General features: G+C 41.9%; 2 protein-coding genes across 7 annotated transcripts in view; one reads left to right on the top strand and one right to left on the bottom strand.

Annotated features, from left to right (window-relative positions):
* Positions 1 to 2,910: 2,910 nt before the first annotated feature.
* The window catches only part of KLHDC2 (kelch domain containing 2), a 50,816-nt gene continuing 33,903 nt past the window's right edge, over positions 2,911 to 19,823 (top strand). Inside the window, exons 1-13 of one of the 2 annotated variants that reach the window (XM_002824720.6) lie at positions 2,911 to 3,639; positions 6,597 to 6,676; positions 9,584 to 9,701; positions 12,913 to 13,028; positions 13,252 to 13,333; positions 13,485 to 13,568; positions 14,653 to 14,733; positions 14,806 to 14,864; positions 15,243 to 15,352; positions 15,736 to 15,808; positions 17,401 to 17,488; positions 17,573 to 17,625; positions 17,861 to 18,169. In XM_002824720.6, coding sequence (XP_002824766.1) covers positions 3,487 to 3,639; positions 6,597 to 6,676; positions 9,584 to 9,701; positions 12,913 to 13,028; positions 13,252 to 13,333; positions 13,485 to 13,568; positions 14,653 to 14,733; positions 14,806 to 14,864; positions 15,243 to 15,352; positions 15,736 to 15,808; positions 17,401 to 17,488; positions 17,573 to 17,625; positions 17,861 to 17,984 — 1,221 coding nt within the window. In that variant the 5' untranslated portion in view covers positions 2,911 to 3,486 and the 3' untranslated portion in view covers positions 17,985 to 18,169. Of the gene's footprint in view, positions 3,640 to 6,596; positions 6,677 to 9,583; positions 9,702 to 12,912; positions 13,029 to 13,251; positions 13,334 to 13,484; positions 13,569 to 14,652; positions 14,734 to 14,805; positions 14,865 to 15,242; positions 15,353 to 15,735; positions 15,809 to 17,400; positions 17,489 to 17,572; positions 17,626 to 17,860; positions 18,170 to 19,823 lie in introns of those variants that run through there. The other variant, XM_054530639.2, reaches the window with a different exon arrangement.
* NEMF (nuclear export mediator factor) overlaps positions 13,493 to 19,823 on the bottom strand; it is a 75,358-nt gene continuing 69,027 nt past the window's right edge. For 3 of the 5 annotated variants that reach the window (XM_063715837.1, XM_063715836.1, XM_063715838.1), the window contains one exon: positions 13,493 to 19,778. In XM_063715837.1, coding sequence (XP_063571907.1) covers positions 19,534 to 19,778 — 245 coding nt within the window. In that variant the 3' untranslated portion in view covers positions 13,493 to 19,533. The remainder of the gene's footprint in view (positions 19,779 to 19,823) is intronic. The other 2 variants (XM_024231394.3, XM_024231393.3) reach the window with 1 other exon arrangement.

A 19,823-nucleotide genomic window follows, 5' to 3' on the forward strand; every position in this document is an offset into this window, starting at 1 on the left:
TTTTTTTTTTTTTTTTTTTTGAGATGGAGTCTCGCTGTATCGCTGGCTAGAGTGCAGTGGTATGATCTCAGCTCACTGCAACCTCAGCCTTCCGGGTTCAAGCGATTCTCCTGCCTCAGCCTCCCGAGTAGCTGGGACTACAGGTGCAGGCCACCACGCCCAGCTAATTTTTTGTATTTTAAGTAGAGACAGGGTTTCACCATGTTGGCCAGGATGGTATCGATCTCCTGACCTCTTGATCTGCCCGCCTCACCTCCTAAAGTGCTGGGATTACAGGCATGAGCCACCGCGCCTGGCCACAATGTGCTTTTGCTTTTTAAAATTAAGTTGCTGATTGTATGCCAGCCATGACCAGAGATGGCTGTTAGTTTGAGAACTGTTTAGTTTAGGAGCCCTTTACACTCTTAAGAATTATTGAGTTCCTCCAAGAGCTTTTGTTTATGAGGATTTTATCTATTGATATCTGCCATATTAGAAATTAACACTAATTTTAATTTAGTTTAATGTTTAAATTTTTTAATTTATTACAAAATAACAAAATTGTTAACATAAATAACATTTTAAATGAAAAATAACTTTATTTTCCCAATCAAAAGAATTTTGAAAAGAATGACATTGTTTTGCATTTTTATTTTTATTTTTGAGACAGAGTCTTGCTTTCTCACCCAGGCTGGAGTGCAGCGGCATGATCTCGGCTCACTGCAACCTCCACCTCCCAGGTTCAAGCAATTCTTCTGCCTCAGCCTCCCAAGTAGCTGGAATTACAGGCGCCCACCACCACGCCTGGCTAATTTTTCTATTTTTTTACTAGAGACGGGGTTTCACCATGTCGATCAGGCTGGTCTCGAACTCCTGACCTCAAGTGATCTGCCCACCTCAGCCTCCCAAAATACTGGGATTATAGGCATGAGACACTGCGCCAGGCCGACGTAAGTGAAGAAAATCTGGCCTCACACAGATACATAGTTAGAAAAGAGAGTTCCTTAAGGAGCCCCTGAAAAGGTCTCCAGGTACCCACGGGGCTTGGAACTATACTTTGATACAATGAGAAACTCTGCTTATAGTACAACTAATTAATGTGTTTCAGAGACTCTTTTTGTTGTTACTGCTCTAAGTAGGATAAAAGTATGGTTTGAAACATAAGTAAATCAAAGTGGATATTATAGTATTTTTTTAAATGGCATATATATACGAAATATAGGCTGGGTGCGCTGCCTCATGCCTGTGATCCCAGCACTTTGGGAGGCCGAGGCGGGTGGATCACCTGAGGTCAGGAGTTCGAGACCAGCCTGGCCAACGTGGTGAAATCCCATCTCTACTAAAAAATACAAAAAGCCTGGCGTGGTGGCAGGTGCCTTAGTCCCATTTACTTGGGAGGCAGAGGCAGGAGAATCGTTTGGATTCGGGAGGCGGAGGTTGCAGCGAGCCGAGATCGAGCCAGTGCGCTCAAGCCTGGGGGACAAGAGCGAGACTTCTCTCGAACAAACAAACAAAAAACAAAAACGATGATAGAAGAGTAACGTAGCTAGAAGGAGGACACAGCCAGGAATTGAAGCTGGAAAGGCAAGCTGGGTCTGGACCATGCTGGGTCTTCTTGCACAGCACTGTGATATGAATTTTTTTTTTTTTTTTTTTTTGAGATGGAGTTTCGTTCTTGTTGCCCAGGCTGGAGTGCAATGGTGCCCTTTTGGCTCACTGTAACCTCCGCCTCCCAGCTTCAACAGTTTCTCCTGCCCGAGCCTCCCAAGTAGCTGGGATTACAGGAGCCGGCCACCACGCCTGTGTAATTTTTTTGTATTTTTAGTAGAGACAGGGTTTCGCCATTTTGGCCAGGCTGGTCTCGAACTCCTGACCTCAGGTGATCCGCCTGCCTCGGCCTCCCAAAGCGTTGGGATTACAGGCGTGAGCCACCGCGCCCAGCCGAGATATTAATTTTGGATTCTACTAAGGACGACGGGAGCCAGCTCAAGGTTTTTAAGTGACTCGATCAGATTCACAAGGTTGGTTCACAAGGAACTTCGATAACCCCAAAGTCTAGCGAGCATAATTCGACTGGGAGAAGACACTGCTGCAAGGAATTCTGTGAGCCAGACAGATTTGAGGGCACCAACCAGGGTGGATGGCAGATAAGGTCTTAACAGCCTCAAGGTGATTTGCTTCCTTGTTGAAGGCTTTAATTAATCCTCTTAAGTTCTTGAGTTCAAGTAAACACACTGGCACACTAGGGGAGGAGTGGCAGGCTATAAGCATTTTAATAATTTAAAAAGCGCCTTTTATTGTTCAAAGTATTCCTTTTCTATGGAGTGCTCCCAACCAGAAGATGAGGGAAATGGAGATAATGAAGCACGCCCCTCCTACCAAACACCATAAATTCTAGAGGCACTGTAAGATCAAGAATTTAAGGTTATTTTTGTCCCACCCTATTTTACAGGTGAGGTATCAAGTACAGTAACTCGTAATTTTCTTTTGGCCCAATTGAAAGGTATCATATAAAATAAGAGAAAGCTGTGTGTGCGTGAAAAGGATCCGCCTCCCTTTCTGAAGAAAAGGGGTGGTTACGGCTTCGGAAACGCTTTTCAAGCCAACTCTGCAGCCAGGCTGCCGGCCGCGGCGGCGGCGGCAACGTCAGATTCCTGCAGAGGCGGCGCCCGGCAGGGGCTGCAGGAGCTCGGGAGAGGCCGCCGGGGATCGGGCTGGGCCCCGCGTGAGAGCTGAGCGACTGCCCTCGCGCCCGCAGAACAACAGGCCCTGCATCGACTCTAAGGCGAGACCAGAAACTTGCTAGTGGAGCAATTCTGGTGCCCCTGCCCCGGCTGTGAACCCTCTGAGATCATCCCTCAATCAAACGAATAGAAATTCTTGGGAAGAAAAAAAAATTTGCAGCAATCCGGCTAAAATTCAGAAGCTTTCAGGGACCGATTCAGGACATTATCCTGGTGGTTCCCTCAGTGAAAGGAGACTCGAAGCGCGACTGGAAGTCGCCGGGCCCCATAGAGCTGCGGTGCCCAGGCCGTAGGCGGAGGCGCGGGAAGAGGCAGCGGCGGCTGGAGGACCCGGCGCTGGGGGCGCTGAGCTGCAGCCTCGCTTCCGGAGCTCGGCGGGCGGCGTCAGCTGAACTGGCGGCTTCCGGCCGCGGCGTAAACAAGGCCGTGGACTGCAGGAGGCGGGGCGGACGGGCTGCAAGAGGGAGCCGGCCCGACCCGGACCGCTTCCCTGCAGTGCCCCGAGTCCCGGGCCCGCGCCGCCGCCGCCTGGCTCCGCTCGCGGCCCCGCTGTCTGCAGGCGTGCCCCGGCGGCGGCGGAGAGCCGTCCTCGGCCGAGGAGGCTGGGAAACGCGAGCGCAGGCGGCAGAGAGGCCTCAACGCCGTCCCTTTCGCCGCCGCCTTCTCCTTGCCTCGCGCCGCTGTGCATTTCTCTCCTTTTCCTTTGTTTCTTTGGCCCCTCGCGGGTGTGGGCATTGTTGGTTAGCAAAAGTGCAGCCTCAAGATGGCTGATGGCAACGAGGATCTGCGGGCTGACGACTTGCCTGGGCCAGCCTTCGAGAGCTATGAGTCCATGGAGCTCGCCTGCCCCGCCGAGCGCAGCGGCCACGTAGCCGTCAGCGACGGGCGCCACATGTTCGTCTGGGGCGGCTACAAGGTCAGTGAGTGGCCGGGCCGCGGCGGACGTCGCTCGGCTGTGACTCGGCTCTGAGTTCGCAGCCAGGCGGGGAGGCCAGAGCGGGCCGCCGAGGGCGCTCCCCGCCTGCGTCGCGCGCCCCACCTCAGACACTGCCCGTTGGTTGTTTTTTTCTTGCGCGCGGGAATCTTCCTTCTCTCGAGTCCCCCAACCCGTCTGGAACCTCCAGGGCTGCTGTCACGTCAACCTGGTGCTCACAAAGCCAACTCACTCCCACCCCCGTTGTTGCCATTGGAGCGTTATTCCGGGGAAGGCCCTGTTAATGTTGCTTGGGCGGTGCATTCGGAAGGGTTGGGGTGTGAAAGGTGACGGTGTGTGATATCACTCAGACGCGTTATCAGGACGGCCTACGAGGACTTTACCCTCTGGAGCTGGGAACCGCTGCCCACTTACGGGGAGGCCGAGGTGTAGGAAAACTGGAATTCCAAAAAGTTACAGGAACCACCTTATTCAGCCTTCCCGCCTGTGCAAATGGCCATCAGGACTATTTTCCTTCTGGCTTCAGCTGGGTTGAAGTTTTTCAGCAGACACCCCTATTAAGATAATGGAAAAGCTCCACCAGTAACCAAAAAATCCCCAGCAGCAAAGGAACTTCAGAGTGCAGCTCTTTGACTCTCCGATCCCCTGGTTATAAACAACGTGATTAGTTAGCAGTTTAAAGCCAGTTGCCTTTCTTTACCCTGCTACCTCGGAAATCTAGAATTTTATTTGCTAGGATGGCTCTGAGCCAGTCCTACCACAAAATTCCTCTTTGGTCTTGAAAATGTTCTCCGCCCTCCCCACGCCCGTGCCTTGGATGACTTGCTTTGTGATTGTTTTTAGCTTATGGTACAGCTGACTTGATCATAGTTGACCATTTTTGAGATAGCTTTCAAAGATAGCTGTCCTGATACTTTAATTTGGTTTAACTGCAAAAGTAATTTTTTGCCAATCCTAACTAATCTGCAGTGTTTTCCCCCGTTTCCAATGAATGTGGTTAGAAAATAGGGGGCCGGGCGCGGTGGCTCGTAATCCTAGCACTTCGGGAGGCCAAGGTAGGTGGATCAGCTGAAGTCAGGGGCTCGAGACCAGCGTGGCCAACATAGTGAAACTCCATCTCTACTAAAAATACAAAAAAATTAGCCTGGCGTGGTGACGGGTGCCCTAATCCCGGCTACTTGAGAGGCTAAGGCAGGAGAATCACTTGAACCCGAAAGGCGGAGTTTGCAGTGAGCTGAGACGGCGCCATTGCACTCCAGCCTGGGCAACAAGAAGGAAACTGTCTCAGAAATACTTTAGAAAGGGTTAGAGAATTGCAAGAAGGGGGGCGAGGGGGGGCAAGAATGTAGTCAGCCTTATAAAAATGTAAATTAATTCCCCTGGAGAAACCTGTCAATCACACTTCTGTCTAAGCTACCTGATTCATAATTGTATTTTAAATGACAGCATGAGAGGATGAGACTTTGGGAGTGGGGCAGGGGAGGATTCTTAGTGTGGAATATTTCTTGTGGATTTAAAAGGGCCTGGATGATTGGGGCCGATTCAGGGAGGAGCAGCACAATCACTGAATTGGATGGTTCTGAAACAGACTGCCCTCCCCATTTATGGCTGGTGGCTGGAACCCTGAGCGTAGGCACAGAAGTCCTTGGAGATTGTTTCAAAGGCAATAAACCTTGGCTTCCTACATAGTAGGCAGTTTTCCTCCCCAGGACAGGCTGGTCCCCTGTGGGTCAGCCCGCTTCCAGCCTTTTCCCTTCATCACTGGTGGGGTGGAAAAAGAAGTGTTATACGTGGTCAGCTGTTCTGTTTCTGTATGTTTAATATTCAAGCTTGCTGGACTTTGACACCCATTTTTGGCTAACCGCAGTCGTTTAGTGTGTCAACATTGTTCAGAAAGTGGCTAGGGTCAAAGGCTGGGAATGTCAGGCAGTTGTTGAAGTTCAGGGAAAGGATAGAATCCTGGCTCCACCATTACTTCATAAATAACCTTGGGCAAATTACTTAAACCCTAAACTTGTTTTCTCATAACATCAGCTACTTTTTAGGGTTGTTGTGAGGATTAAATAAAGCAATCCATGGATAGCTTTCAGCTCTGGCATATGGTAGGCTCAGTCTGTGTTAGGAATTAATAGCTGAAGGGAAATGGAGCAGAACAAAGAACTTAAAATTCTGCATAAGGATTTAATATTTTGCATATTTGCAGTTCTGCCCTCTCTGTTGCTGCTTAGAGAATGAATAGGTGAAAGGAAGGCATGGCTAGAAAACCACGCATCGTGTTAGCGTGGATCAGGCACTTTCAGTAACAGCCTGCTGACCATGGCACAGGCAGTCTCCTGAAGTCTTGCAGCTGAAATTTGGTGCATGGTTCTGTTCAGGATAAAGCTGCCTTAGAGTTCCCAGAGATCTCTCGGCTGGGCACAATGGCTCACAGCCTCTAATCCCAGCACTTTGGGAGGCTGAGGTGGGTGGATTGCTTGAGGTTGGGAGTTTGAGACCAGCCTGGCCAACATGGTGAAACCCTGTCTCTACTAAAAATACAAAAATTAGCCAGGCATGATGAGTGCGTGCAGTCCCAGCTACTTAGGAGGCTGAGGCAGGAGAATCGCTTGAACCCAGGAGGTGGACGTTGCAGTGAGCCAGCCAAGATCGCACCACTGCACTCCATTCTGAGCAATAGAGACTTGGACTCAAAAAAAAAAAAAAAAAGTTCCCAGAGATCCCTTCTTGTACTATTGCAACTGCTGTATCAAAATTCTGAATTAAGAGCTATCTATGTTGAGCTTTGCCTTGAGTGTGTGGCATAGGTGGGGGAGGATTGTGCACTGTAATACCTATTTTCATACTAATTATGAAATTAGTATCTCAAGATCGATTTAAAAAATACAGTAGTGCCTCTTTAAAATATCAGTTTTTATATTTACAATTTTTTTTATTCTTAGAGTAATCAAGTCAGAGGATTATATGACTTTTATCTGCCTAGAGAAGAACTATGGATCTACAACATGGAGACTGGAAGATGGTAAATGTGGATATTATAAGGGGGACTAAAAAATTCAGATAAGGGCTGGGCACGGTGGCTGGCTCATGCCTATAATCCCAGCACTTTGGGAGGCTGACGCGGGCAGATCACTTGAGGTCAAGAGTTCAACACCAGCCTGGGCACCAGGCTGGGGTGAAACACCATCTCTACTAAAAATACAAAAATTAGCCGGGTGTGGTGGCGTGCACATGTAATTCCAGCTACTTGGGAGGCCGAGGTGGGAGAATCGCTTGAATCCGGGAGGTGGAGGTTGCAGTGAGCCGAGATTGAGCCACTGCACTCCAGTCTGGGTGACAGAGCAAAACTGTCTCCAAAAACAAACAAATCAGATATGGCTGCAAAGAAAAAAATGTAAAACCCTTTCTAAGCTACTTATATATTCTAAAAACACTGTTCTGCTACTTTAGCTTAGCTGCTAAGCTTAATTTAGCACCTGTTCTGTAGTTACTAGATACTTTATGAACTTAGAATAAATTTCTATCTCAAGTATCATAGTAATATTTAAAATAGATGTAGAGGCTTCAGATCCATAATGGAAAGATAATAAATGTTCCATTTTTTTCAAGATGTTAAGTCTTCTGTTATATGATATCTTGAATAAGGAAAGGAATTTAAATGGTTAAATTGTTAGATTTTAGATTGTATAGAATTTTATCTGCTAAAAATAAAGGTGGTATTCTATTTTAATAAGCTCTCAAAATTTGCATGCAAATCTTTTTAAAAATAGTGTTGTTCTGTTTAAAAACCAAAATGACCTCCAGTTTGCCATTTTTGTAAACTGGAGATAATCTGAAATGATCTTTTGCAGTTTCATAACAGTAGTAGTCAAGAGCATGTCCCTGGTAGAATCAAGGTGTTTCTCAAAATGCTGGGTTAGCCATGGTTGGGGATTTACAAAGTAGTTTTCCCCATGGTGTGCTTTGTGAGAACTTTGTGCTTTAAATATTTTACTTACTGTAGATCTCAGAATTAGCATAGTAGTCCCACTTAAGAGTTAGGCCAGATGCTGTGGCTCACGCCTGTAATCCCAGCACTTTTGGGAGGCCGAGGCAAGTGGATCACCTTAGGTGAGGAGTTCAAGACCAGCCTGGCCAACATGGTGAAACCCCATCTCTACAAAAATACAAAAATTAGCCAGGCATGATGGCAGGTGCCTGTAATCCCAGCTACTAGGGAGGCTGAGGCAGGAGAATCACCTGAACCCGGGAGGCAGAGGCTGCAGTGAATCGAGATCATGCCATTGCACTCCAGCCTGGGTGATACAGTGAGATTCCATCTCAAAAAACAAAAACATTTAAGAGTTACAAACTAAAAATAAGTCATGATTATTTCTGTATGTAACAAATTGGTGTTAATATGAAGCTGTTTCTCAATCTTTTCTAGAGAATTGGAAATTTATAATTGTATTCTCTTAAAAGCGGAATGCTACATATTTTTAAAGATAATTTTTAAGGGGCCGGGCGCAGTGGCTCATGTCTGTAGTCCCAGCACTTTGGGAGGCTGAGGCGGGTGGATCACGAGGTCAGGAGATCCAGACCATCCTGGCTAAGATGGTGAAACCCTGTCTCTACTAAAAAATACAAAAAAAATTAGCCGGGCGTGGTGGCACACGCCTGTAGTCCCAGCTACTCGGGAGGCTGAGGCAGGAGAATGGCATGAACCCAGAAGGCGGAGCTTGCAGTGAGCAGAGATCGCGCCACTGCACTCCAGACTGGGCAAAAGAGCAAGACTCCGTCTCAAAAAAAAAAAAAAAAAAATTTTTAAGGCCAGGTATGGTGGCTCACACCTGTAATCCTAGCACTTTGGGAGGCCGAGGTGGGAGGATCACTTGAGCCCAGGAGTTCAAGACCAGCCTGAGCAACACAGTGAGACCCTGTTTCTATTTTAAAATAATAACTTTTTTTTTTTTTTTTTTTAAAATGAGAGGGAGTCTCGCTCTGTCACCCAGGCTGGAGTGCAGTGGCGCAATCTCAGCTCGCTGCAAGCTCCGCCTCCTGGGTTCACACCATTCTGTTGCCTCAGCCCCGAGTAGCTGGGACTACAGGCGCCCGCCACCACGCCCGGCTAATTTTTTGTATTTTTAGTAGAGATAGGGTTTCACCATGTTAAACAATATGGTCTCGATTTCTTGACCTTGTGATCCACCTGCCTCGGTCTCCCAAAGTGCTGGGATTACAGGTGTGAGCCACTGTGCCCAGCCAAAAATAGTAACTTTTTAAAAAATGAGCCTTCTAAAACTTTTTTTTAGCAAAGATAAATATTATTATATCTGACAGTTTTAGCAGAAGACCTTGAGTATACTATTAGAATTTTAAATCTTAGATTCCTTAGGTTGATTCAGATCAATTTTTAGATTCAGAATGAGTTAATACATACATACAAAGCACTCAGGAATCCCTGGCACATGGCACTGCCTGTTTGTAGTGTTACATAAAGGACTGAATCTGATGCATATGAATGGCTAAAAGGTGACTGAAGAAAGAACACTGAATTAATCTATCAGGACTGGGAATGTTGAGGTTTTCCTTCTGGGCCCCTGGCCCACTCAAAAACAAAACAACTTATGGCTATGTAAATAAATAGCAAACAATTTAGTCTGAGAAACATAAAATGGTATGCTCCTAGAATAATAAAATATGACTTAGGCTTTCAGAATCTCTCATGCCTGTACACATGGGGCCAGCTGGCACTGTTTGTGGAATGGGTAAAGAGGGAAAAGCACATTCCTTGAATTAAGTTTAGACCTAGGAGAGATCCTAGCGGCACTGTCTACTCGCCTTCTCGTTTTATTCCTTTATTGTGAGGATATAAGTAGAAGAAGAAAAATTAATAGACTTTTGCATTTCTTCCCTTTAACTTACATACATTTAATTTATTCCTCCTCAGGAAAAAAATCAACACTGAAGGTGATGTTCCTCCTTCTATGTCAGGAAGCTGTGCTGTGTGTGTAGACAGGGTGCTGTACTTGTTTGGAGGACACCATTCAAGAGGCAATACCAATAAGGTTAGTGTTTCTAAGGATTATGGCTTGAGGCATTTTTATTCTTATTATCTTTCAAACAACTGCAAATTTCTAAGGTTAGCCCAGACTTATTTGTGTCATAGTTAAAAATGATGTGTACTTGATTATGATATGAATGTGCATTTTAGTATTTTGTGTGCCAATCTATATTTACCTAGGCATTATGTAAAATCAACTTTTGTTGGTAACCTGTGTGCAGTAACTTCCTGGGTGGTTTTTCTTTGTGCTTTTTGCAGCTACTTGTTCTCTTAGAACCTTAAATGTTAGATGAACATTAGTAATAAAATTGCAGACAAAATGAAGACAAGATGTAATGGAGGGAAGGGTAAAAATGAGCAGGCAACCAGTCAGAAAGCTGTAAGGATAAAGTAAAACTGAAAAAACTTTACGTGTTAACATTCCTATAAAGTGGTGCCCAAAGACACTGCTGTTCAGACTTTGCCGTATTTTGTTCCAAGTAGGAAAAAATATATCACTTCTTCTCTTTCAGACCAATAAGAGACAGATTAAGTCAATCAGAAATGATACATATGACATACATTAGCGCTTACTGAGTTGCCAAATAAATGAATCCATAGGAGTCTATTAAGTTGGCAACTTAGTAAGCACTTTATGTGCTGAGCACTTGGCTGGACACTGGAGACAGAAAGAATGATATAGTTCTCACTTCTTGGAACTCACATTCTAGAAGGGACACATGTAGTAAGTAAACCACTGCAGTAGCACCTGCTAGAGAGATACACAGCACCTGGCATATAGAAAATAACTCAGTAAGTATTGTTGAATCTGAAAACTTTGACATTGTGTTTGGTGGGATGAGGGAACAGAACAAGGAAAATCTTGACCGAAGAGGTGATGCTTGAACTGAATAATAAAATTGGAAGGAGTAGCCAAGATAACAGAGATACAAGCAAATATCTTTTTTTTTTTTTTTTTTTTTTTGGGGGGGGGGGACAGGGACAGAGTCTCGCTCTGTTGCCCAGGCTGGAGTGCAGTGGCGCAATCTTGGCTCACTGCAACCTCCGCCTCCCAGGTTCAAGTGATTCTCGTACCTCAGCCTCCTGAGTAGCTGGGATTACAGGCATGCATCACTACGCCCAGCTAATTTTTTGTATTTTTAGTAGAGACAGGGTTTTGCCACGTTGGCCAGGCTGGTCTTAAACTCCTGACCTCAGGTGATCCACCTGCTTCAGCCTCCCAAAGTGCTGGGATTACAGGCGTGAGCCACCGCACCCGGCAGCAAATGTCTTAATTATGGAAATTCCAAGTGGATGGAACATGTGGCTGAGATGGTTTCAAACTATGTTCCTAGAAACTTCAGGGGTTTGAGATGCCTTGGGACACCCGTGGGAGGAGCATATAGTGTTAGGTAGGCTCCAAGCTGCCCCTTCCTCCTCCATTTTAACAAGTGTAGCTCCACTTTTGTTTGTATACGTTGGGCTTTTGCTTAGTATTTTGCTTGAAGAAAGAGTTCTATGCCTGAAAGATTCTGTGAGGCACATCTATAGGCTATCATTGAGCCATATGTATTTCAGAGCCAAAGGGGAGAATAATAACTGACACAACTTAAAAGCTTGGGGGAGGAGACAAGCTGTGGTTTTATGGAGGTAGTTACAGAAACAGTAGTAGTTTGTCGAGTGGCTAGGGTTGTGTGTTTTAAGTTTGACTGAATGGAAGCTTGGGTGTCTCAGAGAAGTAAAAAATATATAGTGGTCAGATATATTCAATTGCATCTTTCCTTTAAAGGAAAGATGAATATTTAATCTTTTAAGTATTGATCTTTTAAGATTAAAGAGATTAATTAAGGATTAACTCAATTAACTCTTTAATCTTAGAGTTAAATAGACACCAAACACATATTTGTTAAATTGAATTTAAAGGTAAAATTACTAAACCTAATTTTTTTGGGTAATACCATTCTGATACCCATAAAATAAATAACTACAATTCAGAGTCCCTATATCAGGGCCGGGTGTGGTGGCTTATGCTTATAATCCCAGCACTTTGGGAGGCCCAAGTGGGCACATCACTTGAGGCCAGGAGTTTGAGACCAGCCTAGCCAACATGACAAAAACTCGTCTGTACTAAAAATACAAAAATTAGCTGGGCATGTTGGTGCATGCCTGTAATCCTAGCTAGTAGGGTGGCTGAGGTACAAGAATCGCTTGAACCCAGGAGGCAGAAATTGCAGTGAGCCGAGATCATGCCACTGCCCTCCAGCCTGGGTGACAGAGTGAGATTCTGTCCCCACCAAAAAAAAAAAAAAAAAAAAAAAAAAAGAAGAAATATATATATATATATATGGCTATCAGCACAATTTTGCAATTGCAAAAATATGGAACCAGACCAAATGCCCACCAGTCAACAAGTGGATAAAGAAAATGTGGTGCATATATATACCGGGGAATACTACTCCGCCATAAGAAGGAACAAAATAATGGCACTTGCAGCAACCTGGATGGAACTGGAGACCATTATTCTAAGTGAAGGTAACTCAGGAATGGAAAACCAAACACCGTATGTTCTCACTCATAAGTGGGAGCTAAGCTATGAAGATGCAAAGGCATAAGTGTGATACAGTGGACTTTGGGGACTCAGGGGGAAAGGGTGATAGATGGGTGAGGGATAAAAGACTACACATTGGGTACAGTGTACACTGCTTGGGTGATGAGCGCACCAAAATCTCAGAAATCACCACAAAAGAACTCATCCATGTAACCAACCACCACCTGTTCCCCCAAAACCTATTGAGATAAAAAATAAAAAAATAAAAATGGGAAAAGAAAATGTATGGCTGTCTTAGCCAGGTATGGTGGTACATGCCTGTAGTCCATCTATGTGGGAAGCTAAGGTGGGAAGATGACTTAAGCCCAGGAGTTTAGGTAACAGTAATCTATGATTGTGCCACTGCACTCCAGCCTGGGCAAGAGAGACCCTGTCTCTTAAAAAAAATAAAGTGTGACTATGAAAAAAAAATTAGTTGAGCTAACAGTGTGCTTAGTGACTTAGGAAATTGGTATTCAGTCACAGAATCCTCATCTGGACTCTGAGCAGTCTGGCAGCCAGTCTGCAGTCACAATTTCAGTAGCACTGAATTAGATGGCACTCTTATCATAAAGTATAGTAAAATTAAATGCTAAACTTGAATTTCTTTCATATAACCAAATCTAACTGAAATCATTGTTTCTGACAGTTCTACATGCTGGATTCAAGGTCTACAGACAGAGTGTTACAGTGGGAAAGAATTGATTGCCAAGGAATTCCTCCATCATCAAAGGACAAACTTGGTGTCTGGGTATATAAAAACAAGTGAGTTGGCAGCATTACAGGTTTGGGTTTTTATGTGTAAAGTGGTTTACCATTCAGGTATCCTTAGCCAGTAAACATTTGCACAGAACATACCTCATAGGGCCCATATGAAGATTAACTGAATTAACACATGAAAGCATTTAACACAGCACCTAAGATAAATTGCTTGTATCCTATCCTATGGGTATTTGAATTTTTAGTGTCTTGGTTTTTCACCCAACAGGTTAATATTTTTTGGAGGGTATGGATATTTGCCTGAAGATAAAGTATTGGGAACTTTTGAATTCGATGAAACATCTTTTTGGGTAAGTGAAGTTTCGTATTTGCATATGGCCTCCTTAATATATTGAAATAATACATTTTATAAGTTTTATGCATTTTTCTTTGTTAATCAGGCAGGCTATCTAATTTTATAAATATCATTTCTAAAATAACGCAGATTCTTATTTTCTGTAGAATTCAAGTCATCCAAGAGGATGGAATGATCATGTACATATTTTAGATACTGAAACATTTACCTGGAGCCAGCCTATAACTACTGTGAGTTACTAAAGAATAATGAATTGTTAAGGATACTTAGAGACAGCAGGGAGGGGTGGGGTAGGGGAGAGGGGTGCACCACAGTTGGAAGATACTGTAAAAGTGACAGTTCATTCTTGTTTTCTGGGGAGAAGATCCATAACTTTAATGATTTCCAAGAAATCTAGAACTCAGAAGTTTAATGAATGTATGAAATGACTAACCCAGCATCTATTATCTAATACTTTTTTTTTCTTTTTGAGACAGAGTCTCGCACTGTTGCCTGGGCTGGAGTGCAGTGGTGGGATCTCTGCTTACTGCAACCTCCACCTCCCAGGTTCAAGCGATTCTCCTGCCTCAGCCTCCCGGAGTACCTGGGATTACAGGTGCCCGCCACCACGCCCAGCTATTTTTTTGTATTTTTAGTAGAGACGGGTTTCACCACATTGGCCAGGCTGGTCTTGAACTCCTGACCTTGTGATTCGCCCACCTCGGCCTCTCAAAGTGTTGGGATTACAGGCATGAGCCACCGTGCCCAACCTATCTAATACATTTTACGTGGTAGAAGTGTTTCAGATTTTGGAATATTTGCATTATATACTTAACAGTCAACTATCTCTAATCCAAAGATCCGAAATGCTCCAATGAGCATTTCCTTTCAGCATCATGTTGGCACTCAAATTTTCAGATTTGGAGCATTTCATATTTTGGATTTTCCGATTACAGATACTCAACCTGTAATTAAATAACTCTGTACTAGATTGCAACTTGTATTACTTAAATATTAGATTTCTTTTCCCTCTGACACAGATAATTATATTTCTTTTCCCTCTGACAGATATAATATGCCAGCCTTTATTTTAAAAGAGAAAAAATAAAGCAGCCTATTATGTTAGCCAGCCCATTCAGTAACACATTTCAAAAAGAGAAAATTAAAATGCCCAGTTTTGGTAGTCAGCTTGTAGTATGACTGTTGTCTAGAAGTCTACACTCCAACTTTTAAAAGCTCAAGTGCCTTACATATTCTTATGCCATATCCAGAGTAGACATTGGTATTTTACCTGTTTATAAAAAGTTCACTAACTTGCTTATGTGACTCTAATAGGGTAAAGCACCTTCACCTCGTGCTGCCCATGCCTGTGCAACTGTCGGAAATAGAGGCTTTGTGTTTGGAGGCAGATATCGAGTAAGTATTCAAAGAACTTCAATGACTTGCTTTTGAATTCTTCAAAATGGTAACTTAATTATCCTTTTTTAGGATGCTAGAATGAATGATCTTCACTATCTTAATCTGGATACATGGGAGTGGAATGAATTGTAGGTATCACTTTAGATAAATTTCTCCAAAATTCAGATTGTTTTTACCCTATATTCCCTACTATTGGTATATAATGTCCTTGTTTAACTTTTCTTTAACTATGAAATTAAATAAACATAATTACTAGGTCCTTAAGGAATGAATTTTATTTTTGTGTTTCCAGCATGTGCTCAGTGTTTGTTGAAAAGAAAAGGTCTGAAGTTGATCCTAACTTCAAAGAAAATATTTCAGTATAAAGCATGTAGTTTATACCAAGAAGCCTTTTTAAACTTAAGGTCTCTTTTTTCATAACATGTACATATAAATTTTAAAAGAAAACTTAAAAATACAGTAGCTGCTTCTAAATGCAGATATTGTAACTTAGCTATTATTTTCAGAATTCCACAAGGCATATGCCCAGTTGGTCGATCTTGGCACTCACTAACACCAGTTTCTTCAGATCATCTTTTTCTCTTTGGAGGATTTACCACTGATAAACAGCCACTAAGTAAGTCCTTGAAAAATATGATAATGAAATCATCATATATCGTCCATATCTAATAGCTGAAAATGAGTCTATTAGAGAGACTGATGAGACGGCTTATAGGGTTGGTTGGAAGGTTTGAAATTAATTTTCATCCTGTAACATAGCTGTAATTGTACTATATGGCATACTTCTGTTCAATAAAGAACCTGGAGCACTTAAGAGCCCTGCTGAAGAGCTATAACATGCAAAGGGCTTACTTGGCTAATTGCAGGGGAAAAAAAAAAAAAGAAAATATACTCTCTGTATCTGCTCATGATCTATTACCTTTCTTGCCAAAGCTGTGCCCTTTAAATGTCAATGGCATATTGACAGACTAACATACTTCATTTCTTTGCTTGACTCAGGTGATGCCTGGACTTACTGCATCAGTAAAAATGAATGGATACAATTTAATCATCCATATACTGAAAAACCAAGGTATTTAAAGGCAATTCATGTACTGAATATGCATAAGACATAAGAATTGAGGTTTTGGCTGCATTATATCCAGCATTCTTATTTATAAAAATCTCAGCATTCACTAAGGTTTGAATTACTTCTCAAAGAAAAGAAAACCAATGTTATCCTAGTATCGAATGATCTCCTTTCCATCATCTGTGTATGAAGAATAGGGCTGGATTTTTATTTTGGCTTCTTCCTTCCATTATAAAACTGACACATAGTTAAAATATACAATCAAGCTTTTCACTTCAATGAGCTGAACTGCATCTAAGTTTATTAAAAATGAGGGTCGGCCAGGCGTGGTGGCTCATGCCGGTATTCCCAGCACTTTGGGAGGCTGAGGCAGGTGGATCACCTGAGGTCAGGAGTTCAGCCTGGCCAACATGGTGAAACCCCGTCTGTAGTAAAAATACAAAATTAGCTGGGCATGGTGGCGTATGCCTGTAATCCCAGCTACTTGAGAGGCTGAGGCAGGAGAATTGCCTGAACCAGGAAGGCAGAGGTTGCAGTGAGCTGAGATCGTGCCATTGCACTCCAGCTTGGGCAACAAGAGTGAAACTCTGTCTCCAAAAAAAAAAAGGGTAGAGGTGCTGGAATGGGTAAAATGTTTAAACCTTAATCACATGGGAGGTGAGGTGCAGTGGTATTACAGGATTACAGCTGTAATCCCAGCACTTTTGGAGGCTGAGGCAGGCAGAGTGCTTTAACCCAGGAGTTCAAGACCAGCTTGGGCAACTTGGCAAAACCCCATCTCTACAAATAATAGAAAAATTAGCTAGGTGTGGTAGCGTATGCCTGTAGTCCCAGCTATTCAGGAGGCAGAGGATGTAGTGAGCTGAGATTGCACCACTGCACTCCAGCCTGGGTGACAGAGCAAGACTCTGTCTCTTAGGAAAAAAAAAAAAAATACATGGGGAAAAAACAAGAACTGTCAATTAGATTTGCAGTAGCACTGTATAACAAAGATGAAGAAATCAAATCATCCAAAAAAAAGAAGTTATTAAACACCGATAATTTTCTCGTTAATCTCAAAACAAAATGCTAAAGGAAATGATACAGTCAAAATTCATGTTCAAAGCCTGCATTTTTTCCCCAAGCCTCTAAACCAAGTATAGTCATGCCAGTAAGACTTCAGTTTGCACAAATGATCTCTCCATAAAACTACCAGGCTTTCTGAGACTTTATAGTTTACTCAAGCAGGGCTTTCACCATCCCTCAGATGTTCTGTGTAAGGCCAGTTGGCCCTACCTATGGAAGAAGAAGGCATATACCACTCAGCTCCCATACGATTTTTATTGTTAACAAAGACCTAGAGAACAGATCGTTCAGTTCAAACTCCTCATTGCATAAATGAGAACGATCAGAGAGAGAAAATAATATCCAGATAAAATAGATATTGATTGATCTGCTTTTGCTACTTTCCTTTAAGATTTTACTTCTCGCCATGATGTTTTGGTCTGAACTACCTTAAGAGCGCTAGTGTTTATTTCATAGCTCTGTGTGGTAGTATAAAATGGCCAACTGGTGTTCTGGGTGACTTCAAACTCAAGTTTTTGTTTTAAATGCAGGTTATGGCACACAGCTTGTGCCAGCGATGAAGGAGAAGTGATTGTTTTCGGTGGATGTGCCAACAACTTGCTTGTCCATCACAGAGCTGTAAGTATACTACCTTCATATTATTACTGAAACTTACTTGCAAAGCATTTGCTTTTAAATGTGTTCTTCCTATTTATTTTTCAGGCACACAGTAATGAAATACTAATATTTTCAGTTCAACCAAAATCTCTTGTACGGTAAGTAACTTTGTACTTGGCACTTAGATTATTTAAAATTGTGTTTCCTAAGACTTAGCACTCTCAAAAAACTAGGTTTATGGATTATTTAAGGGCAATAAAACTTCATTGCTTTAACCAGTTCCTAAGAAAATCTTTGAAGAAAGAAAGAGGGATGTTTTATGTAGTTTTTCAAGTGAATGTACTTCCAAACAGTAAACTGAAATTACTTTTCTCTTTCCTTGTCCACTTTCAGGCTAAGCTTAGAAGCAGTCATTTGCTTTAAAGAAATGTTAGCCAACTCATGGAACTGCCTTCCAAAACACTTACTTCACAGTGTTAATCAGAGGTTTGGTAGTAACAACACTTCTGGATCTTAAGGCTTCATAAATAATGCCTATGATCACCTTGCATGGACAGCAATCCTGTAAACATCACAGAGTGGCATCATTTGTATAATTATATGCATTGTTGTAGTTTGCACCTGTTGGTTTTAATGTGCATGTGAATGGCCTAGAGAACCTATTTTTGTGTCTAAAGTTTACAATAAATGTATTTAACACCAGTAGCTGTCCTCTATTAAAGTAAAAGAAAAGTAATGGTTGAGCTTTTTACCCTGAAGAATGGCTGCTACGTTTCCTTTTCGGTAACTTCAGGATATATATCTGTAGAAACATTATAGTCTTACCATCATCAAAATGCTGAAAGTCATTTTTTAAAAACATTATAGATTTTTTTTTTTAATGGCAAGAGTAGTCTATAGTTATGTAACCTAGTGTTAATATAATAAAGGTTTTGTTTTTTTTTTTTTTAAACATTAATATTCACATTATGACGAAGCTGGGAAAACAAAGTGTGGAGGGATCAACAACTGTTTAGTACTTTGACCTTAATGCTTCAGTGTAGGGGCTGGAGCAAGTGGTCATGCTGAATACAGGCAAGTGTTGTCCAGTCAATTAAAAAGTCTTTTTTTAATTAATTAATAAGTTTTATAGCTCATGAAGGAATGGAAATAATGATGACTTCATTTTCCATTCTGTTAAGAGACAGAGGAAAAGTGGGTCAGAGTCTTTAGTGGTAAGCCTAAAATGCACTTCTGGTATTATAGGTTAAGATACTCTGTAACATGCTATATTGGTAATTACTTACTAAAGGTGGAAATTAAAATGGTACAGAACTGAATCAGACTACAAGGAAAAAAATTAAGATCAAACCTGAAGGTCTACAAATGAATAGAAATGATTAACACCAATTTCTTCTAGGAGTTATTAAGCTGAGTCATGAGAATTATTACTTATATTTTACATTTTGGTCTAATATATTTTTTGACAAGTATCGATGAAAGCAGAAGAAAATCTACTCCAATACTTAGTTTTCAAGACACAATCCTAAATATTTAAACCCCTTGTGGCTGGCCTGTAATATATATTTAGATGTTATATACAGTAGACTTACCAAGCCAATAGTTTAAGCAGTCAAGCCACTTCACTGTTCAGTTTCTTTACATCATGAAAAGAATACTTGGTATTAACCTCCCAAATTTCAAGAAAATGTAGAATAACTATAGATGTATATAATTAGCATTTAACTGTCCACAAATACTTTAGGAAATCCTATCATAGACAGTGTTTCCTCTATATAAAACTGGGAAAAAAACAAGAATTAAGTCCTTTTGGTGAATATAGCAAGGCAATGTTTAGTTCATTTTTATAATGCGGAAGTCCTGATACGTGGTGCTTTCATCTTTGAACTTCCAAAAGGCTATAAAATTGGTTCTTCTCAAATATTTTAGAATTTCATTTCAGCTATTTCCTTTTTACATTCAGAAGATTGGGTGCAGACACTTTCACTTTGCCAGGAATGTTTCTTGATAAATCTGTGTCCTAAAAAAAGAAAATTGCTGAATATCTTCACATCCTGTATGGTCAATCATGTTTCTTTTATGACAAAAAAGAAAAACATTTCTAAACTTTTAGATGAAATGGTTTTACTGCTTCTAATAAGACAGCATTTTCTACTAAAATAACAAAAAACTGCTAACAGTTTAAATTGTACTGTCAGTCTCCACATTCCTTTTCTGAAGGAGAACTTTACCTTTACACTGCGGAATAAGTCTTTTTCTCTTGCTGTTGCTTCTTTGGAATGCATGAAACTATTCAAGGCTGTTTTTGCAGCTGTAAATACAAAAAAGAGTAAGAATAATCTACTGTTAAGTCACT

This window comes from Pongo abelii, chromosome 15, assembly GCF_028885655.2.
Source record: "Pongo abelii isolate AG06213 chromosome 15, NHGRI_mPonAbe1-v2.0_pri, whole genome shotgun sequence".
Classification (NCBI taxonomy): domain Eukaryota; kingdom Metazoa; phylum Chordata; class Mammalia; order Primates; family Hominidae; genus Pongo; species Pongo abelii.